Here is a 23,200-nt window from a genome sequence, read left to right as displayed (position 1 = left end):
AAAATCCAACAACAGAAGCTAATATTTTTCTTTCTTTCCTTTTTTTGCTATATTTCACAGCTTTTAGAGTCACGATTTTCTAACTTGAAACATTACAATTTATATCCACATGTTTTCAGTTTGGGTGTTAGTGAAAAGCAAGCACATCAGTCTTCTAGATACCCATCTGAAGCCACACATAATGGCAGGTATGTACCCATGTAATATGAAATAGCAAACAGTACTGGATTTACATATTAAAAGCTTGCAGGCTCAGATCAGCACTTTACACTCCACCCATCAAGTAGATCACACCTAAAACAAACAAACAAACAAACAAACATAACATTATGGTGCCTCTCACAATATCTAGAACCCTTGCCTTCTCCTTGCCCTCATTATATTAATATAATATGGTCACATAACTCTCCCACTGGTAAGAGAACATGGCAATGTGAGCTGTGCTGCATTTTGAAGTGCTAACAGTGGGGTAATGGGGGGCAGTAGGAAAATAAAAAATAAATAAAATAAAAAATAGTGATCTGAAGTTCTTTGCATGTATTGGTGTAGCTAATAGTCCAAAATCGGGGCAACAGATTTTCTTTATGTCACAGTATTCATGACATGGTGCATTTGCAAGCTACATATAAATGCTCTTTCAGAGCTCTCCAGTGTCCCTCGTTCGGAGGAAAATTACTTCTCCAGTATTCCTGGCTCCCATATTTGGCACACAGGTACATCAGATGTCCGGGAAGGTTTTAGACCGGGTCTCAGCTCTGTAGGTACGTACCGTTCCTGAGAAATTCCCCAAAAATTACCTGCATTAGCCAATAGAAGCCTAACTGCCATACACATGGTCGCATGTCCCTTATCAGCCAATAGAAGCTCGCAGTCGCAGGCCCTTAGTCTCCAGATACACACAGTTTTACACCAGGTTTCCATAACAGCCCAGCAATTTTTCTTCACTGCTGTAGGTCAGCTTTAAAGGGGCAGGGTGCTGTGGAGGTCACTGTTAAGGGGGCATGGGCCACTATTAAGGGGGCATGGGCCACTATTAAAGGGGCAGCTGCTGTGGAGGTCAGTGTTAAGGGGGCAGGGGCCACAATTAACGGGGCAGCTGCTGTGGAGGTCACTGTTAAAGGGGCGGGCACTGTAGCGGTCACTGTTATAGGGGCGTACACTGTGGATGTTACTGTTAAGGGGGCGGGGGCCACTATTAAAGGGGCAGCTGCTGTGGAGGTCACTGTTAAAGCAGCAGGGTACTGTGGGGTCACTGTTAATGGAACGGGGTACTGTGTAGGTCACTGTTTAGGGAATGGGGTACTGTGGCAGTCACTTTTAAAGGGACAGGTGCTTTGGAGGTCTTTGTTAAGGGGGCAGGGAACTGTGGAGGTCACAGATAAGGGGACAGTCCCCTATGGAGGTCAGTCTTAAGGGGCTGGGTGCTGTAGAGGTCACTGTTAAGGGGGCAGGCCCCTGAGGAGGTCACTGTGAAGGTAATGGGGTGCTGTGAAACTCACTGTTAAAGGGGTGGGCTGCTGTGCAGGTCAAAGTTAAGGGGATGGGCTGGTGTGGAGGTCCCATTTTACGGAGGCAGGGCACTTTTGGGGGGGTCAGTGTTAAGGGGTGGGAGGCTGTGGAGTTCACTGTTAAGGGGGCGAGGTGCTATAGATGTCACTGTTATGGGGGATACTGTCGATATCTTTTAGCGACACACACAAACGTTAAGTGAAATAGATGAAATATACCCGTGCGAAGCCGGGTCCGGCTGCTAGTAAATATATATATATATATATATATACACTGCTCAAAAAAATAAAGGAAACACTTAAACAACACAATGTAACTCCAAGTCAATCACACTTCTGTGAAATCAAACTGTCCACTTAGGAAGCAACACTGAGTGACAATCAATTTCACATGCTGTTGTGCAAATGGGATAGACAACAGGTGGAAATTATAGACAATTAGCAAGACACCCCCAATAAAGGAGTGGTTCTGCAGGTGGTGACCACAGACCACTTCTCAGTTCCTATGCTTCCTGGCTGATGTTTTGGTCACTTTTGAATGCTGGCGGTGCTTTCACTCTAGTGGTAGCATGAGACGGAGTCTACAACCCACACAAGTGTCTCAGGTAGTGCAGCTTATCCAGGATGGCACATCAATGCGAGCTGTGGCAAGAAGGTTTGCTGTGTCTGTCAGCGTAGTGTCCTGGCGCTACCAGGAGAAAGGCCAGTACATCAGGAGACGTGGAGGAGGCCGTAGGAGGGCAACAACCCAGCAGCAGGACCGCTACCTCCGCCTTTGTGCAAGGAGGAACAGGAGGAGCACTGCCAGAGCCCTGCAAAATAACCTCCAGCAGGCCACAAATGTGCATGTGTCTGCTCAAACGGTCAGAAACAGACTCCATGAGGGTGATATGAGGGCCCGACGTCCACAGGTGGGGGTTGTGCTTACAGCCCAACACCGTGCATTACGTTTGGCATTTGCCAGAGAACACCAAGATTGGCAAATTCGCCACTGGCGCCCTGTGCTCTTCACAGATGAAAGCAGGTTCACACTGAGCACATGTGACAGACGTGACAGAGTCTTGAGCTGCCATGGAGAACGTTCTGCTGCCTCCAGCATGACCGGTTTGGCATTGGGTCAGTAATGGTGTGGGGTGGCATTTCTTTGGAGGGCCGCACAGCCCTCCATGTGCTCGCCAGAGGTAGCCTGACTGCCATTAGGTACCGAAATTAGATCCTCAGACCCCTTGTGAGACCATATGCTGGTGCGGTTGGCCCTGGGTTCCTCCTAATGCAAGACAATGCTAGACCTCATGTGGCTGGAGTGTGTCAGCAGTTCCTGCAAGACGAAGGCATTGATGCTATGGACTGGCCTGCCCGTTCCCCAGACCTGAATCCAATTGAGCACATCTGGGACATCATGTCTCGCTCTATCCACCAACGTCACGTTGCACCACAGACTGTTCAGGAGTTGGCAAATACTTTAGTCCAGGTCTGGGAGGAGATCCCTCAGGAGACCGTCCGCCACCTCATCAGGATCATGCACAGGCGTTGTACGGAGGTCAAACAGGCACGTGGAGGCCACACACACTACTGAGCCTCATTTTGACTTGTTTTAAGGACATTACATCAAAGTTAGATCAGCCTGTAGTGTGTTTTTCCACTTTAATTTTGAGTGTGACTCCAAATCCAGACCTCCATGGGTTGAAAATTTTGATATCCATTTTTTTATTTTTGTGTGATTTTGTTGTCAGCACATTCAACTATGTAAAGAACAAAGTATTTCAGAAGAATATTTAATTAATTCAGATCTAGGATGTTATTTTTGTGTTCCCTTTATTTTTTTGAGCAGTGTATATACAGTACAGACCAAAAGTTTGGACACACCTTCTCATTCAAAGAGTTTTCTTTATTTTCATGACTGTGAAAATTGTAGATTCACACTGAAGGCATCAAAACTAGGAATTAACACATGTGGAATTATATACATTTTGCTCTGGCCATTCATAAAATACTTAAGATCAACCTGTTTCCTTCCTTTGCTATATAGGCACTGTGGTATATCTAAAAGCTGCGCCATAAGTATGTGTTTGCAGGGCCGTCTTTACCAAGGGGCAAAAGGGGCAGCTGCCCCGGGCCCAGTTGCTCCTGGGGGGCCCAAGGCAGCTGCCTCTTGAGCCCTGCTAGCCACTGCTCCGGGTGTCAGGCTGTCAGCTCTACCAGGATTCCAGGCATCATGATCGTACTGTGTTAAAGTTGTGATTTAGGACCTTAATGACATCATCACCATGTGACCAGTAACCTAGCAATTACTGGTCACATGGCTATGAGGTCCTGTGGAGTGTTGCAGAAGTTAACTTTGGAGCTTTTTTGTGTGAAGATTACATCAGAAAAAGGTGCCAGGGGCTGTTATGTTAATATATGGTAAACTACTGTATAGTGGGGTGCTGTATACTGTGTGGGGGCCTGTATACTGTGTGGTGGGCTGTATACTGTGTGGTGGGCTGTATACTGTGTGGTGAGCTGTGTACTGTGTGGTGGGCTGTATACTGTGTGGTGGGCTGTATACTGTGTGGTGAGCTGTGTACTGTGTGGTGGGCTGTATACTGTGTGGTGGGCTGTATACTGTGTGGGGGCTGTATACTGTGTGGTGGACTGTATACTGTGTGGTGGGCTGTATACTGTGTGGGGGCTGTATACTGTGTGGTGGACTGTATACTGTGTGGTGGACTGTATACTGTGTGGTGGGCTGTATACTGTGTGGGGGGCCTGTATACTGTGTGGGGGGCCTGTATACTGTGTGGGGGCCTGTATACTGTGTGGGGGCCTGTATACTATGGGGGGGGGGGCTGTATACTGTGTGGGGGCCTGTATACTGTGTGGGGGGCCTGTATACTGTGTGGGGGGCCTGTATAGTGTGTGGGGGGCCTGTATAGTGTGTGGGGGCCTGTATACTATGGGGGGGGGCTGTATACTGTGGGGGGGCTGTATACTGTGGGGGCCTGTATACTGTGGGGGGCTGTATAGTGTGGGGGGGCCTGTATAGTGTGGGGGGCTGTATAGTGTGGGGGGGCTATACTGCCGTACTGTATACTGTGGGGGTCTGTATAATGTATACTGAGGGTGCGGTATAGTGTGGAGTGCTATACTGCTGTACTGTATAGTGTGGGGGCTGTATCGTGTATTGTTTGGGGTGCTGTATACTGTGAGGTGTTGTATACTGTGGGGTGCTGTATACTGTGGGCTGCTATACTGCTCTACTATATACTGTGGGGTACTGTATAGTGTGGGGTGCTAAACTGCATACTGTGTGGTGCTGTATACTATAGGGTGCTATACTGCATACTGTGGGTTGCTGTATACTATAGGGTGCTATACTGCATACTGTGGGATGCTGGGGTGCACTGGAACACTAGGGTGAGCCGAGCCCTGGTCTCCTTCCTGCAGAGTGGTGCCTACTTCCAGCCTGAGCCCAGCTGCACAGAGCACTGACCCTGAGCCGCTGGAGTCTTCAGAACTGGAAGTATTTACAGTAATTTACTGGACTCTACCAGGTGTGTGGATTTTTTGTGTGTGTGTGTTGTGGTGGAGGGCGTGATTGCCTGCTAAGGTGTGGGAAAGCGGGATCCAGGGGGCCCAAGTAAATTTTTGCCCAGGGTCCAATCAATATTAAAGACGGCCCTGTGTGTTTGTATACGTACGGTATCTGTATAGAAAGGCTGTTTGGCGTGTGGTTTATGCTCCCTCCATATATAGTTTGCTATATACAAGAACATCTGGAGAAAAGAAGCCCCTTAAATGTATTGTGAATGTCCATATTGCTTCAGTCATCTTTCCATATTCTTTCCATATTCCATATATTGATATTGGATAATCCCTAAAAGTATAAATCTAAACATAAAAAAGGAGCAACTCCTGTAGGAGTTTTAATAACTGAATTTCATTTTGACAAAAAATTAAATAAAAATAAGATACTGTGGTATAACTAAATGTCATCAAATATGGAAGAAAATATGGTGATTATTTTAGCTTTTGTAATGAAAAAATGCCTGGTTGCTATTAGATACTTCAGATTTCTTACACGGAATAAATAAATTAAACCAGAGGATTATTTTTACATCTCCTTGGCAACAAGAAATTGCATTTTCTGACTGTCATATTTTATAGGATTAATTCTTTGGAAAGGGAAATTATTCACATTAAAGATAAAATGAGAAGCTATGGCTCAATATGGGCAGAAAGCAATGTAAGCACGCAGAATGTGTGTCAGGACAGAAAAGGTGATGAAGCTGAGGTATGTATCAAAGGTTCATTCTGTTTCAGTATTTATAGTAAAACATACACTGTATACAGTATATGTAGCTGTGTATTTCCACATTCATCTGTGTGGGAACCTGCCACATTGATCATAGTGCATGATTTGTAAGTATCATATTATGTTTTACAGTAGAATGAGCTAAGAATATATATATATATATATATATATATATATAGAAAGACAAAAAGTTCAGTGGCAGCACCGTCGATGGAAAAAATGCGGGTGCAGCTGGCCCAGTGTGGATATAAGCCAATCCAGATAGATAAAAAATAACAAAAAGGGCAGCACTCCAGGAAGTAAAAAATGAAAAAATACTTTATTTACCCATATGGGACAAGCGACGTTTCGGCTCAGTATGTGAGCCTTTCTCAAAGGCTCACATACTGAGCCGAAACGTCGCTTGTCCCATATGGGTAAATAAAGTATTTTTTCATTTTTTACTTCCTGGAGTGCTGCCCTTTTTGTTATTTTTTTTATATATACTCACAAAAAGGGATATTTGGCTTTCGGGGGAAATTTATGGAAAAAGTAAAAAGTTCACGCTACAGTGATATTACATATATTATATCATGAAAGTAGGGCATTTAAGTAGAAGCATGCAATTGGGATTTCCTCATCTCAAACAATTTACTGAAACAAAAGCCAACAACCCCCACAAAAAATGTCAATGTCTTAAAAACTTTATGTACGGTAGCCTTGTGCATCAATTACAGCTTGACAACGACGTCTCATGCTGTGCACAAGTTGACTTATTGGCTGCTGAGGCATGGTATTCCACTCTTCTTGCAGGGCGGCCCTCGGGTCATTGAGGTTCTAGGGTACAGAGTTACGAGTCTCTACATGGTGACTCAGCTGATCCCATAGGTTTTCAATGGGATTTAGGTCTAGGGAAAGTTTAGGCTACTCCATTTGAGGTACCCCAGTCTCCAGCAGCCATTCTCTAATGATGCGACCTTGATTAACTGGCACATTGTTATGCATGAAGATGAAATTAGGCCTGTGTTGTTCATGCAGAGGCACAATGACTGGATTAATGATGTTATTCAAGTAGTATTGGCTTGTCACTGTACCATTCACAAAATGTAGGGTAGTTCTGTATTGACTAGACACACCTGCCCACACTGTTACACCACCACCACCAAAGTCTCGTCTGGTGACAACAGTGACTGATGCATAGCACTCTCCTTGACGTCTCCAACATCGTTGGCACCCATCATTTCTGCTCATCATTAATTTTCTTGGTCTCATGATGTCAAAATATGAACAGCATGATGAGGAGGATTGTTTAAATACCAATTCTAATTTAGCCAGGAAATTTATTGGATGATTCATGGATCAAACACCTGTTATTAATTTTACTGTTAAGCTCCTTGTTAGAGAACAGCAAGTTGTGCAAAAAGTACTGAAACATTGAACAGTTGGACATGTGCATTCAAAAGTTTAGAGAAGGTCACGTTATGTTCACATGTAAAGGTTAGTTGCATTATAGATTCATCCTGAAAATTCGCCCAAAAGCCAAATATCCCTAACTTTTTGTGAGTAGTGTATGTAATCTAGTTTTGTGGGAAAGATTCAATATAACTTAGAATTCATTGATCTCTATGTTTATTAATATAGTGGGTGTAGTGACTAAATGATTGACAGCCTAGATAGTTGTCAGTCTCTTAGTAGAAATAAATCAACAAGCTGGAATTTCATTAGACAAAATATTATAAACGGTTGAATTGAATCTTTTACCACAAAACTTAATATAATTATCTTAAAGAGTTTCTCCGAAATTTTGATATTGATGGCCTATCCTCAGGATCTTGATATTGCCAGTCTTGATATCCTCTATGCCACTGGAGAATGAACCTAATTTATGACCAGGAGTATGTCTCGTCATAATTTAGGTGCATCCTCCTGCAGTGCATGCAGAAATCTACGACAGCTTAGAGCTTCTGTAGATTTATGGCTTCATTTACACAAGAAAGCTGGCGTAAAGGAAGATAAATTTGTCAGGGGGGCTGGCCAGCCATGCCCCCTTCCCAACCTTACCATGTGTCCTTTAGGGAAAAGGGGTGGCGTAAAACTGATATACAGGTGGAACTAAAAAAATTAGAATACCGTGCAAAAGTCCATTTATTTCAGTAATGCAAATTAAAAGGAATTGCATTAATGCAGCTTAAAATTAGAATTTAGTGAAAAGGTTCAATATTCTAGGCTCAAAGTGTCACACTCTAGTCAGCTAATTCATCCATATCCCCTGAGCAAAGGATACCTCAAAATTGTGACTTTGGGGTTTCATAAGCTATAAGCCATAATCATCCAAATTATACCAAACAAAGGCTTGAAATATCTCGCTTTGCATGTAATGAGTCTATCTCATATATTAGTTTTACCTTTTAAGTTGCATTACTTAAATAAATTAACTTTGCACGATATTCTAATTTTTCAAGTTTCACCTGTATGTGCTAAGTTAAAAAGTCCCTGTGCAAGGGAGATGATAAATCTACCCCTAAGACTCGAATTTTCTTTATGTTTTGTACTTAACAATCTACATTCAATCATAACCACACTCATAATAGTATTTATAGTATCCATGTGAATTCATGTGAGGTCTCTATGGCCTCCTTCAGTATATGGTTCTCAATCGCTTATTATTATTGCGAAATACTACTGACATTTTCAAGATCTGCATGTTTAGACTTGAATAATATATTTGCCACAAGAGAACTCGCCCATTTGAAGAATGTACTTACTTCACGTTCCAAACCTTTTATGCATATAATGGGATTACACAAAGTTGCATTACTACCAGACTGCAGTAGAATGTCAATATAGGAAATTAAATCACTACATCATTATTTTAAATGTGTTTCTTGCTACACCAGAGATGGCTGCAGATATATTTAATTCATAATTAAAGTTTCTATGAGGTTATTACTAGGTGTACTAGTGCTGTGAAACCTTCATTTCACAAAGTCTTCCTGGCATATTTCAGAAATATGCCAAAACTTATTTTTTATGAAACATCTTTACCTGTGGATGAGATTTTACGTAGAAATTGACCTGTAATGTGTATTTTAAATCCATAGCATATCAGTTTATGCTGTGGATTTCATCCATTGCGATGCATAGGGTGAAATCCAAAGTAAGGGCTCGTTCACAGGAGCCCTGTGCCCGTCCTGTGGACCGCAAATTGTGGTCTGCAATGCACGGGCATCGTCCGTGGGGCAGGTGCATGGGGATCGCAGACTCATTCACTTGAATGGTTCTGCGATCCTTCCGTTCCGCAAAAAGATAGAGCAAGTTCTATCTTTTTGCGGTACGGAAAGATGGAACGGAACCCCAGAAAGCACTCCGTAGTGCTTCTGTACTGTTCCGTTCCGTTCTTCCGTTGCACACCGTTCTGCATATCTGGATTTGCGGGCCGATTGAAATTAATCCATGATGCGGAATGGCCATGGAACGGTGCCCGTGTATTGCGGATCCGCAAATGCAATCCGCAATACGGCAACGGGCATCACACGTTCGTGTGAACGAGCCCTAAATCTGGAGCAAGATCCACAACAAATCCTGAGTGGAATTTCCACTGTGGAATCATGACAAGATCCACTCTGTGTGGCCATACCCTTAACCGCCTACGGACCGCCTAACACAGGATCGCGTTCCGGTGGTGGCTGTCTCAGGCAGCGTCACGCATCTACGCGTCATCTCGCGAGACGTGAGATTACGCTCACAGCCGCTCACAGGTGTTAAATGGCTTCTGTGCTCCTTTTCGTCGGTTGGTCCCAGCAGAGGAGCACAGATCACAGTGAGTACACCCAACACCACACATAGCCCCAGATCACCCCCATCACCCCAATTAACCCCTTGATCCCCCCTTGATCGCCCCTGTCAATCACCTAGTGAAAGGGAAAAAAGTGATCAGTGTAAACTGTCACTTTTTTTTCCCACTGGTATTGACTGTTAGGTTTTAGGATAGTTTAGGCCCTTTGGTTAGGTAGTTAGCGATCGTTTAGCGCCCAGCCCACCGCACCGCAGTCACTGATTCGCTGATTAGCGTATCGCTAATCAGCATTTGTACTTTTATAGTATCTGTAAGTGATCAGAACTGATCACAGTCAGATCTATAATAGGTATTAGTGTCACCTTAGTTCGCCCTCCACCCAAAACGCAGTGTTTGCCCGATCAGGCCTGATCAGTCGCCCACACTTGCGTTCACCCACGCCCGCCCCGCCGCAGTGACAAAAATTTTTTGATTTTGTGATCACTGCACAATCACTTCACAAGCGCTGCGGCGATAAAAAAAAATCAGTTTTGATATTTTTTATCAATCGCAGCGGCTTCCGGTACTTCGCTAGCCTCCCATTTGTAAGACAGGCTTGCTTTGTTTCTTGGGTAGTCTCAGGGAATACCCCCTAAATTTAGTTGACCAAATGGCAAATAAGGGGTATTTTTCTGAAGAGGCCTACAGGATTCTGACCCAGTCGGATCAGGAATGGGAACCCTCATCTGACGAATCCAGCGGGTCAGAATATGAACCTGTAGAAAGCAGTGGCAGTCTGACCCAAAGTTCGGACGAGGAGGTTGAGGTCCCTGATACCACCAGGCGTACCCGGCCCCGTGTTGCTAGACCACAGGTTGTGCAGGATCCGCTTCAAGGGCAGCAGAGTGGGGCTGGCGCTGTCGGATTACGTGGTGAGGCATACACCAGCAGCGCAGCCCACCCTGGACCTAGTACCAGCACTGCCGTACAACATGGTGAAGTGGCGAGCACCAGAAGGGCAGTTGAAGCTGGTACGGTGGCACGTGCAGTAGTTACCCCGTCGCAGCCACCGCACAGACAGGCCCGTAGAGCCCCTAGAGTCCCTGAGGTGCTGGCAAACCCTGATTGGCAGCCCCCAACTTCAGCCGCACCAGTAGTTCCCTTTTTCACCGCCCAGTCTGGAGTTCGGGTTGAGACAGCTCAGATCGGTTCGGCACTGGGATTTTTTGAGCTGTTCTTGACTGCGGAGCTCTTGGACTTAGTCGTGGCAGAAACAAATCGGTATGCCACTCAATTTATAGCCGCCAACCCGGGAAGCTATTATGCCCAGTCTTTCCGGTGGAAACCCGTCCAAGTTTCCGAATTAAAGAGTTTTCTGGGCCTTCTCCTCAACATGGGTCTAACCAAAAAGCATGAATTGCGGTCATATTGGTCCACGAACCCAATTCATCACATGCCCATGTTCTCTGCTGCCATGTCCAGGGCACGATTTGAGGCCATCCTGCGTTTCCTGCACTTTAGCGACAACAGCACCTCTCGTCCCAGAGGCCACCCAGCTTTTGACCGGCTCCACAAAATTCGGCCCCTCATAGACCACTTCAACACCAAATTTGCAGATTTGTATATATAATGTACTTCGCCACATCTTTAAGCGCTTTGCGCTTTGCACATTGTCCCATGGGGAAGGAGAGGTTTGTCCTTTAAAGGTAAAAAAAAATAAAAAAATCACCGGTAAGCAAAAAAGTTAATGTTCTGTTCAAAAAGTTAAAGTTTATAAAAGTTAATGTTCCGTTCAAATGTTATATAATGTTAATAAATTTATTGTGTTGCGGCCTGGTTTTTTCTTTTTTTTTTACCAACCGATGAACCAGCTGCAGCACTGATGTGCATTCTGACAGAAGCATTGCGCTGCTGTCAGATTACACAAAAGTTGGTGTATGCAGCGCTGCAAGACGAGATTTCTCCTCTGCAGTAAAAGATACGTTTGCCGAGGCATATGAGCTGAGGGGCGCGGTGTTCATATGCTTTGGCAAACACTTTGTATATAAAAAAAAATAATAATAAATCCCGGCAATGATGTATTCATCCACATCGATTGATGTGAATGGAGAAATCGGGTTTGCCAGGGCATACGAGCTAAGTGGGTTTGGATGTTGGGCGGAGCTCCTATGTCCTGGCAGACGCCTTTCCCCTCCTTTTTTTTTTTTGGCAGAGATTTTTTCATCCACATTGATCGATGCGAATGAAGAAATCTGTTCATTTTTTCTTTCAGCCCAGAGGCTGAACGGAAAAAAAATATATCATTACCCGTATGCTCAATATCAGGAGAATAGCAGAAACTCCTAATGCTGGCCATACATGTAATGATTGTGGAGACCCTCAAATGCCAGGGCAGTACAAACACCCCACAAATGACCCTATTTTGGAAATAAGACACCCCAAGGTATTCGCTGAGGGGCATATTGAGTCCATGAAAGATTGAAATTTTTGTCCCAGGTTAGCGGAAAGGGAGACTTTGTGAAAAAAAAAAAAAAAAAAACATTTCCGCTAACTTGTGCCAAAAAAAAAAAAGTCTTCTATGAACTCGCCATGCCCCTCATTGAATACCTTGGGGTGTCTTCTTTCCAAAATGGGGTCACATGTGGGGTATTTATACTGCCCTGGCATTTTAGGAGCCATAAAGCGTGAGAAGAAGTCTGTGATCCAAATGTCTAAAAATGCCCTCCTAAAAGGAATTTGGGCCCCTTTGCGCACCTAGGCTGCAAAAAAGTGTCACACATGTGGTATCGCCGTACTCAGGAGAAGTTGGGCAATGTGTTTTGGGGTGTCATTTTACATATACCCATGCTGGGTGAGATAAATATCTCGGTCAAATGCCAACTTTGTATAAAAAAAAATGGGAAAAGTTGTCTTTTGCCGAGATATTTCTCTCACCCAGCATGGGTATATGTAAAAAGACACCCCAAAACACATTGCCCAACTTCTCCTGAGTGCGGCGATACCAGATGTGTGACACTTTTTTGAAGCCTAGGTGGGTAAAGGGGCCCACATTCCAAAGAGCACCTTTAGGATTTCACAGGGCATTTTTTACACATTTTGATTTCAAACTACTTCTCACGCATTAGGGCCCCTAAAATGCCAGGGCAGTATAACTACCCCACAAGTGACCCCATTTTGGAAAGAAGACACCCCAAGGTATTTCGTGATGGGCATAGTGAGTTCATGGAAGTTTAAATTTTTTGTCACAAGTTAGTGGAATATGAGACTTTGTAAGGAAAAAAATAAAAAATCATCATTTTCCGCTAACTTGTGACAAAAAATAAAAAGTTCTATGAACTCACTATGCCCATCAGCGAATACCTTAGGGTGTCTACTTTCCGAAATGGGGTCATTTGTGGGGTTTTTCTAGTGTCTGGGCACTGTAGAACCTCAGGAAACATGACAGGTGCTCAGAAAGTCAGAGCTGCTTCAAAAAGCGGAAATTCACATTTTTGTACCATAGTTTGTAAACGCTATAACTTTTACCCAAACCATTTTTTTTTACCAAAACATTTTTTTTATCAAAGACATGTAGAACAATAAATTTAGCGAAAATTTTAAATAGAAATGTAGTTTTATTTGAAAGATTTTACAACTGAAAGTGAAAAATGTCATTTTTTTGCAAAAAAATCGGTAAATTTCGATTAATAACAAAAAAAGTAAAAATGTCAGCCGCAATGAAATACCACCAAATGAAAGCTCTATGAATGAGAGGAAAAGGAGGTAAAATTCATTTGGGTGGTAAGTTGCATGACCGAGCAATAAACCGTGAAAGTAGTGTAGTGCAGAATTGTAAAAAGTGGTCTGGTCATTAAGGGTGTTTAAGCTAGGGGAGCTGAGGTGGTTAAGGGGCTGTCTCACTTCAGCAAATGGCATTTATCAGGTAAAGTTAATACAAGGCACTTACTAAAGTATTGTGATTGTCCATATTGCTTCCTTTACTGGCTTCATTAATTTTTACATCACATTATACACTGCTCGTTTCCAGCAGTAGTGGCCGTGCTTACACACTATTGGCCTATTTATTTCTGGCCAAGTATGGACATGGTTACTCTCATGGCTGCAACAAATGACTGGCTTCCTCTGTGATGTGTTATGTAGTGCTTGGTGACACGTCGTTGCTGAAGCCAGTCATTGGCTGCAGCACACGTGATCATATCCGTATCCAGCCAGAAGATAGTCAAACAGCAGCGAGGGTGCAGGACTGGAGTGGCGGCGGAGCAGGTAAGTATGAATAGGTCATGCATGTTAGGTGGGATAACTGAAAACTTTAATAATCCTTAAAACCCCTGTTTTTGGTAAAAATAAAAACACTGTTTTGGTAACATTACCATGAACAGTATACAGTCTTGTGAAAAAATTAGGACACCCTTTGAAAGCATGTGGTTTTTTGTAACATTTTTAATAAATGGTTATTTCATCTCCGTTTCAACAATACAGAGAGATTAAAGTAATCCGACTAAACAAAGAAAACTGAAGAAAAGTCTTTTCAAGATCTTCTGTAAATGTCATTCTACAAAAATGCCTATTCTAACTGAGGAAAAAGATAGGACACCCTTGCCCCTAATAGCGAGTGTTACCTCCTTTGGCTGAAATAACTGCAGTGAGACGGTTCTTGTAGCCATCTACCAGTCTTCGACATCGGTCTGAGGAAATTTTACCCCACTCCTCAATGCAGAACTTTTTCAGCTGTGAGATGTTTGAGGGGTTTCTTGCACGTACAGCCCTTTTCAAGTCACCCCACAGCATCTCAATGGGATTCAAATCTGGACTTTGACTTGGCCATTCCAGGACTCTCCATTTCTTCTTTTTCAGCCAATCTTTGGTTGATTTACTAGTATGTTTTGGGTCATTGTCATGTTGCATGGTCCAGTTCCGCTTCAGCTTTAATTTTCTAACTGATGGTCTCACATGTTCTTCAAGCACCTTCTGATACACAGTAGAATTCATCGTGGATTCTATGATGGTGAGCTGACCAGGTCCTGCTGCAGCAAAGCAGCCCCAAACCATGACACTTCCACCTCCATGCTTCACAGTTGGTATGAGGTTCTTTTCTTGGAATGCTGTGTTTGGTTTACGCCAAACATGTCCTCTGCTGTTGTGTCCAAATAATTCAATTTTGGACTCATCTGTCCAAAGAACATTATTCCAGAAGTCCTGGTCTTTGTCAACTTTATCGCTGGCAAATGTCAGTCTGGCCTCGATGTTTCTCTTGGAAAGCAAAGGTTTCCTCCTTGCACACCTCCCATGCAAGTTAAACTTGTACAGTCTCTTTCTGATTGTAGAGGCATGTACTTCTACATCAACAGTAGCCAGAGCCTGCTGTAGTTCTCGAGATGACACTTTAGGGTTTTTGGATACCTCTTTTAGCATCTTGCGGTCTGCTCTTGGGGTGAACTTGCTGGGGCGACCAGTCCTGGGCATGTTGGCAGTTGTTTTGAAAGCCCTCCACTTGTAGACTATCTTCCGGACAGTGGAATGGCTGATTTCAAAATCTTTTGAGATCTTTTTAAATCCCTTCCCAGACTCATAGGCTGCTACAATCTTTTTTCTGAAGTCCTCTGACAGCTCTTTTGCTCTCACCATGGTGCTCACTCTCACTTCAACAGTCAGGAGCACACCAAACTAAATGTCTGAGGTTTAAATAGGGCAAGCCTCATTCAACATGCAGAGTAACGATCTACTAATTATGTGCACCTGGTGTGATATACCTGTGTGAGATCTGAGCCAATTTAAGAGGGAATACATGTGAGGGTGTCCTATCTTTTTCCTCAGTTAGAATAGGCATTTTTGTAGAATGACATTTACAGAAGATCTTGAAAAGACTTTTCTTCAGTTTTCTTTGTTTAGTTGGATTACTTTAATCTCTCTGTATTGTTGAAACGGAGATGAAATAACCATTTATTAAAAATGTTACAAAAAACCACATGCTTTCAAAGGGTGTCCTAATTTTTTCACATGACTGTATATGAGGATATTTGTGCTTTTTAGTAGCCTATTAAACAGTACAGTGCCTAATTTCTGCAGTCTGGTTATAGGCAATGGAGAATGAAGGATTAAGACAACATGCAGAACTTATGGAGGCTAAGTGCAGCAGTGCACAACGAGAGAGAGATGTCCTGGAACTACAGATCGCATCACTTCATTCTGGACTCCATCAAGCAAAAGTTACCTCTAAAGAATTGGAAAAGGAATGTGTTAAGCTCCAGTCTCAAATAACAGCCAACAGAAATGTAAGTACAATATTACAAATCCTGTTTTATTATTGCTGGCATTGATTTTATTTTCTGGAGAATAGACCTCCCGAGATGTAATAAAATGAATAGGAGGCACATCTTTTGTCCATGCAGGCGTAATAATTTATCGCCTACGCTGACAAAATCTTGTTACTTTTCTTTTTTTTATTAAAGTGAATCTGTCACCACCACTGACCCTTTTTTTACTGTTTACATGGCCCTATAGCTTTACTATAGCCATGTGTAAATATACCTGTATGTCCACATTCCCGAGAATTGGCCTGAACCTTGGGCCATGAAAACCCAGCATAAGGAGCAGAAACCTAATTCTAATTCTTTTATGGTATAGCATGTTTCCTTTGTGGTTGTTTGATTTGTCATAAAGTGGTTGTCTGAGATTATAAAAAATGTGGGCAAAGGTAGGCAATGTGATAAAATAACAAAAGAACCAGAATAGTCACCTGTTACATCCCCCGCCGCTCCATAGCCACCACTCCAGGTCCCCTGCATGCCTTTGTTTACTTGCATAAACATGCTCATCTCCACATGTGACCACTGCAGCCAATAGCTGGTCTCAGCCGTGTACAGCACAAGACAGCTGGAGTTTGTAGATGGGCACATCATTGCTGCATCTAAGGAAACAAAGAAGGGAGTGGTGGGAATCTAATTGGTGAGTATTGAGTTTTTTGTTATTATATCACACTAGCAGAAGGACCCAGCTTTGCACGGGTATATTTAATCTATTTAATTTAATATTTCTGTGTGTCGTTAAACGATATCGACAGTGTCCACTATAACAGTGACATCTACAGTAACCCGCCTCCTTAACAGTAACCTCCACAGTCCCCACCCCTTAACACTGACCCCCCCCCAAAGTGCCCGTCTCCTTAAAATGGGATTTCCACAGCAGCCCACCCCCTTAACTGTGACCTTCACAGCAGCCTTCCCCTTTAATAGTGAGTTCCACAGCACCCCAACCCCCTTGACAGTAACCTCCACAGAGGTCCGGTTTTAAGCTGGACAGTCCAACTTTCAGACTCCCTGTCCTCTGTCCGGAGCAGGGCCTGCATGGACACAGGGATGTCCTTTTGAACAGCTCACTCTCAGACAGCAGCACTGTGCTATCTGAACGTGAGCTGCAGGAAGAAAGTCACCGTCCCCTCCACCCCTGCATCTGACAGAAGTTGATTTTTACCTTCATTTTTCAATCCTCGTTGGCTGCGGAGTGGTAATGGGACATGGCCTAACCGGGTCAGGGAATTAGCGGGACCTGAATGGCCACCCTGCCTGTTCCCTTAACTGTGACCTCCACAGCACTCTGCTCCCTTAACGGTGTCATCCACAGTGCCCTGCCCCTTTAAAGCTAACCTACAGCAGTGAAGAAAAATGGCTGGATTATTATGGAAACCTGGTGTAAAACTGTGTGTATGTGGAGACTAAGGCCTGTGAGCTTCTATTGGCTGATAAGGGTCATGTGACTGTGTGTATGGCAGTTGGGATAGGAGGAGAAAGACCTGCAGGCTTCTAATGTAGGTCATGTGATGTGCCATATTTGAATTTTTGGGGAATATATCAGGAATAGTACATCCTAGAGAGCTGACCTTCCTGGACACCTGATGTACCTGTGTGCCAAATTTTGTGGCTGTAAATGCGACGGTGTGGATTCCTTTAGCGGTCATACACACATACATACACTCAGCTTTATATATTAGATTGCCTTTTCCCAACTTTTTTTGACTATCTCAGACAACCCCTTTAAAGCAGATGCACTGCAAAGAGGATACCCAGGACTTTTATATTGATGGTCTATCCTTAGTATAGGTCCACAATATCTGATCCGCCAATCAGCTGTTTTTGAGTACTGGAACCTAAAGTATGCACTGAAACTACACAGAGCCGTGTGGTGGATGACTCTCGTTAATGCAGTGCTTCTTACATTCACTGCAATTGAAAGGATATCCTAAGAAAACCTGTTACCATGAAAATACTATCCAATCTACCAACATCAATTTATAGAGCAGAAGAACTGAGATTGGAATATCATTTTGTAAGACAAGGATTGTAATTAGAATTCCCTGCTCTTTTTGTGCTTAGGTGTCCAATGGGTGGTGTCACTCAGTGATTGGAAGCCTTTCCAGTATGACTGTCCACCGGACTCCTAATCAGAGAAAGTGTAGGTAGTTCAATCAATAAGTTACAAGTGTATGCTTTTCCCCATCCATATGTCTGCTCCTCAAAGAGATAGAACATGTCCTATACTTGGCCTCAAAATGAGATCTATGGATCCATTATGCCTGCAAAAAAAAAACTGATGTCATCCATATTTTCTGGATCTGCGTTTTGAAGAGCGCAAAATACTGTACATGCAGTCATGTGTATGAAGCCTAAGACTCATCTGACCATTGGTAGAGGAACTGTTAAATGTTCCTAATTCTCTCTTTCTTGTTCCTCATATCCTATAATTCCTTTTTCCAATTTGGAGTTCTAAATACATAGCTGAGATCCACTTGATGATATTAAAATAATGTAAATTATAACCACAAGGCCTTATGCATATGGCCCTATCGGTCCATGCTGTACCTCTGTGTGTCTCTCATTCTGCACAAAGGCAAATATTTTATTAGGATCTGGAATTTTTGCCATATAAAGAAGATCACTGCAAGGAGAGCTTTATACAGTAGTCTCATACTGTGGACCCATAGTGCTGTGTGTACAGCAATGTACAAGTTTGCACATGGACCCTTGGATGTAGTAACTCTTCCCAGAATATTCCTAAGAATGCTGTGATAAGGCATGTTCAATGGTGCAGTAGATTTTATTTTCTCAGTTATAATCAGATATAAATCACATTCTGGATTTTCATTTTACAAACAGATCAATGAAAGTCTTCATCTTGAGGTATCAGCGTTGAAGCAGAACAATCACACCCTAGAAAACGCTGTCAAAGGATCTGAGAGTGAAAAAAAATCTCTTCATGTACAAGTTGAAAGCCTGCAAAAAGAAAAACAGATTTTAGCATCTCAAAAGGAGCTGCTGTTCGAAATTATGAAGAAAAAAGGAAAACAGAAATATCATTCTGAAAAGCTGAACAGAAGGTCACTTAACTTTTCTGGCTTATAAAGAGGGATAATTTGCAAACACTGGGTCTTTAAAGCAGGGTCCATCCATGCTGCACAATCCACAGCATGTTCATATTAACTGATTAGAACCAAACAACGAAACACTCATTCAAAAATTCTGTTTAAACCAGTTAATATAATCCCACTGTTGCTTGGACAGCCGCGTCCTAACCGTGGTGCGTCTGAGCTGTGTATATTAATGATCAAATGGATGCGCTTCTAATTTTATGGATTTTGTCTGTTATTGGTTAAGAAAAAAGCAAAAACACATTTGCATAGCTCATTCAGGTCCTGCTTGTATTTAGCCTCTCCCAAGGCCTTAAACGAGTTGCGCCATGGAGCTTTTTAACTAGTTTATTAAAAGTTATGTTTTATGTAACTTAGGTGCTGGATCACTCCAAATTTCTTTTTTGGAGTCTATTACACCACTGAACAATGATTTTTCTACTGAGAGAAAAACATATGATCTATACTAAAATGAGCGCTCTGATTCCAAATATGAACTCGGAATTTGCCTGACACACTTAGATTTTAACCCCTTAAGGACCCTGGGATTTTCCATTTTTGCGTTTTCGTTTTTCACTCCCTGCCTTCCCATAGTCCTAACTTTTTTATTTTTCCATTCACATAGCCTTATGGGGGCTTTTTTTTTGCAGGTCAAGTTGTACTTTCTAATGGCGCCATTTACGGTTGCATACCATGTAGTAGGAAGCGGGAAAAAAATTCCAAATGGGGTAGAATTGGGAAAAAACGCAATTCTGATAAAGGTTTTTTATTTTCTTACACTGTACACTATTCGGTAAAATCGACCTGTTATCTTCATTCTCCAGGTCAGTACGGTTACAACGATACCACACTTGTATAATTTTTCTTGCGTTTTAATACTGAAAAATAAATTACAACTTTTTTTAATAACCATATTCTGACTCCTATAACCTATTTTGTAGTTATGTGTACGGGACTGTATGAGGGCTAATACGCCTGTCTATGACAAGTCCCCTCCAACGTGCCAATAAAACAAAAGCTCCTATTTCATGTATCAAGCAGATATCTTGGTAAAGTATTACAACCAAGATACTCCAATTATAAATCAGAACTCTAATTATAAAGCATTTGTACATACAACCATAGCATTTCTTCACATGAACCAAACATCTTCAACAGTTAATTGCAGATTATATCTTTCAGAACCCCTGAAATTATCCAGACCAATGCCAACAGTGAAAGAAAATACATGAGCTCTACAAGTGGAAGCTCAATTTCTCAAGTCCCCAGCTTGAGACATTCCAGGAGAAGGAGAAGAAAGGTATTTATATATAGTGTATATATATATATATATATATATATATATATATATTTTAACATTCATTTAATTCATAACAATGAGTTACAATAGAAAATTACCATCCTCATTATATGTGATGCTCCTCAACCTTATGACTTTCTGATGTCCAGTGAATTTTCACACCATTGTAACATTTGGAACTACAGAATATTTAATAATCTTTTATCAGGGTTTCTAGAGCTAAATAAGTAATTTACTGCTTGAAAAGATTTGCATATATTTTATATATAAGCTCACTTTAACTTAAAGGCATTTTTCTAAATCGCATGTAAAATATACAGTAATTCATATAGAGGGAAATTATTATATATATATTATTATATATATATTTTTTTGCAAACCCTTTAACCCCTTAAGGACCCGCGCCGTACATGTATGGCGCTGGTGGACGTGACTTAAGGACCAGCGCCGTGCATGTACGGCGGGCTGATTGGGCGGGTTCAAGAGCTGCACCCGCCCGATCAGTGGCACGGACCCGGCAGTTACTGAAAGCCGGGCCCCTGCTGCATACGCCGGCATTGGTGAAAACATCGATGCCAGCGTGTTAACCCCTTGTATGCCGAGGTCAAAGCTGACCGCGGCATGCAGAAGGTTCACTGAGGGTACGGGTGCCCTCCGCTTCCCCATTGGGTCCCCCTGCTGCAGTGGGGGGGACCCAATGGCCAAGAAGGAAGCCTGATGTCTTCCAAAGGCATTGGAGTTTGCCTTCTTACGGAAGCCTTCTTAGGCTGGGTCTCACAGGCAAGCTGTCAGGAAAAAAGCTGACAGCCAATGCATTACAATACAGGTTGTAGTATAATGCATTGCAGAGGAGATCAGACCTCAGAAGTTGAAGTCCCAGAGTGGGACAAAAATATAAAGTGAAAAAAAAGTGAAAAAAATGTGTTTTTCATAATAAATAAAAATTCCCGAAATAAAACACATAAAATTGTCCAAGAAAAAAGAAAAAAAAGAAAACCAGACATATTGGGTATTGCTGCATTGGTAACGACTGGCTCTACAAAAATATTACATGGTCCATCCCCTCACCTGAACTCCATAGAAAAAATAAAATACAAACTGTGCTAAAACAATATTTTTTTTTGTCACCTTACATCACAAAAAGTGCAACACCAAGCAATCAAAAAGGCGTAGGCCCCCCACAATAGTACCAATCAAACCATTGCCTCATCCCGCAAAAAATTTGCTCCTACATAATACAATCGGGGGGAAAAAAAACTATGGCTCTCAGAATATGGAGACACTAAAACATGATTTTTTGTTTCAAAAATGCTGTTATTGTGTAAAATTTAAATAAATAAAAAAAGTATACATATTAGGTATCGCCGCATCCGTAACAACCTGCTGTATAAAAATATCACATGAACTAATCCCTCAGGTGAACACTGTAAAAAATAAAAACAATGTTAAAAAAGTCTTTTGTGTCACCGTACATCACAAAAAGTGTAATACTAAGTGATCAAAAAGTCATATGCACCCTAAAATAGTACCAATCAAACCATCATCTCATACCGAAAAAAATGAGCCCCTAGATAAGACAGTCGCCCAACAAAAAAAAAAATATGGCTTTCAGAATATGAAGACACAAAAAAATTTGAAACAAAAAACAACCAAAAAAGTTGTCTTATTTGGTATTGTCGCGTCCATAACCTGCTCTCTAAAAATAGCACATGATCTAACATGTCAAATGAACATTGTAAAAAAAACAAAAAATAAAAACAGCTATTTTTTGTTACCTTGCCTCACAAAAAGTGTAATATAGAGCAGCCAAAAATCATATGTACCCTAAAATAGTACCAACAAAAATGCCACCTTATCCCGTAGTTTCCAAAATGGGGTCACTTTTTTGGAGTTTCTACTCTAGGGGTGCATCAGGGGGTCTTCAAATGTAACATGGCAACTTTTCCCAGTAAAATCTGCCCTCCAAAAACCATATGGCGTTCCTTCCCTTCTGCACCCGGCCGTGTGCCCGTACAGCAGTTTATGACTACATATGGGGTGTTTTTGTAAACTACAGAATCAGGGTAATAATTATTGAGTTTTGTTGGGCTGTTAACCCTTGCTTTGTTACTGGAAAAAATGGATTAAAATGGAAAATCTGCCAAAAAGTGAAATGCTAGAATTTCATCTCCATTTTCCTTTCATTCTTGTGAAACACCTAAAGGGTTACCAAAGTTTGTAAAATCTGTTTTTAATACCTTGAGGGGTGTAGTTTCTAAAATAGGAATTCTTCATCAATGGAAACCTCAAGGCCACTGGATATGCGAAATTGATGATGTGTTTCCCTCTTTATGCACTGAAGCTGGCACGTTCCCTGAGTTTTTCCAGCAAGATGGTGCACCACCACATTATGGGTGTCAGGTCCGAGCATTCCTAGATGAACAGTTTCCTGGAAAGTGGATTGGTCGTCGTGGGCCAGTTGAATGGCCCCCAAGGTCTCCCGATCTGACCCCCTTAGACTTTTATCTTTGGGGTAATCTGAAGGCAATTGTCTATGCTGTGAAGATACAAGATGTGTAGCACCTGAAACTACGGATACTGGAAGCCTGTGCTAGCATTTCTCCTGCGGTGTTGCTATCAGTGTGTGAAGAGTGGGAGAAGAGGGTTGCATTGACAATCCAACACAATGGGCAGCACATTGAACACATTTTATAAGTGGTCAGAAACTTGTAAATAACTCATGAAAGAATAAAGTTACGTTAAAACCAAGCACACCATTGTTTTTCTTGTGAAATTCCCAATAAGTTTGATGTGTCACATGACCCTCTTCCTATTGAAAAAACAAAAGTTGGATTCAAAATGGCCAACTTCAAAATGGCCGCCATGGTCACCACCCATCTTGAAAAGTTTCCCTACTCACATATACTAATGTGCCACAAACAGGAAGTTAATATCACCAACCATT

General features: G+C 42.2%; 1 protein-coding gene across 1 annotated transcript in view; it reads left to right on the top strand.

Annotated features, from left to right (window-relative positions):
• LOC120991647 (227 kDa spindle- and centromere-associated protein-like) overlaps nucleotides 1–23,200 on the top strand; it is a 91,557-nt gene that overhangs the window by 29,369 nt on the left and 38,988 nt on the right. Inside the window, exons 4-8 of the mRNA XM_040420442.1 lie at nucleotides 61–188; nucleotides 5,655–5,781; nucleotides 15,634–15,828; nucleotides 18,706–18,926; nucleotides 20,139–20,256. Of these exons, the coding sequence (XP_040276376.1) occupies nucleotides 61–188; nucleotides 5,655–5,781; nucleotides 15,634–15,828; nucleotides 18,706–18,926; nucleotides 20,139–20,256 (789 nt within the window). The remainder of the gene's footprint in view (nucleotides 1–60; nucleotides 189–5,654; nucleotides 5,782–15,633; nucleotides 15,829–18,705; nucleotides 18,927–20,138; nucleotides 20,257–23,200) is intronic.

Source organism: Bufo bufo, chromosome 2 (assembly GCF_905171765.1).
Source record: "Bufo bufo chromosome 2, aBufBuf1.1, whole genome shotgun sequence".
Taxonomy (NCBI): Eukaryota; Metazoa; Chordata; class Amphibia; order Anura; family Bufonidae; genus Bufo; species Bufo bufo.
Note: the sequence above shows the minus strand (reverse complement) of the source record. Positions and strands in the feature narration are given on the sequence as shown.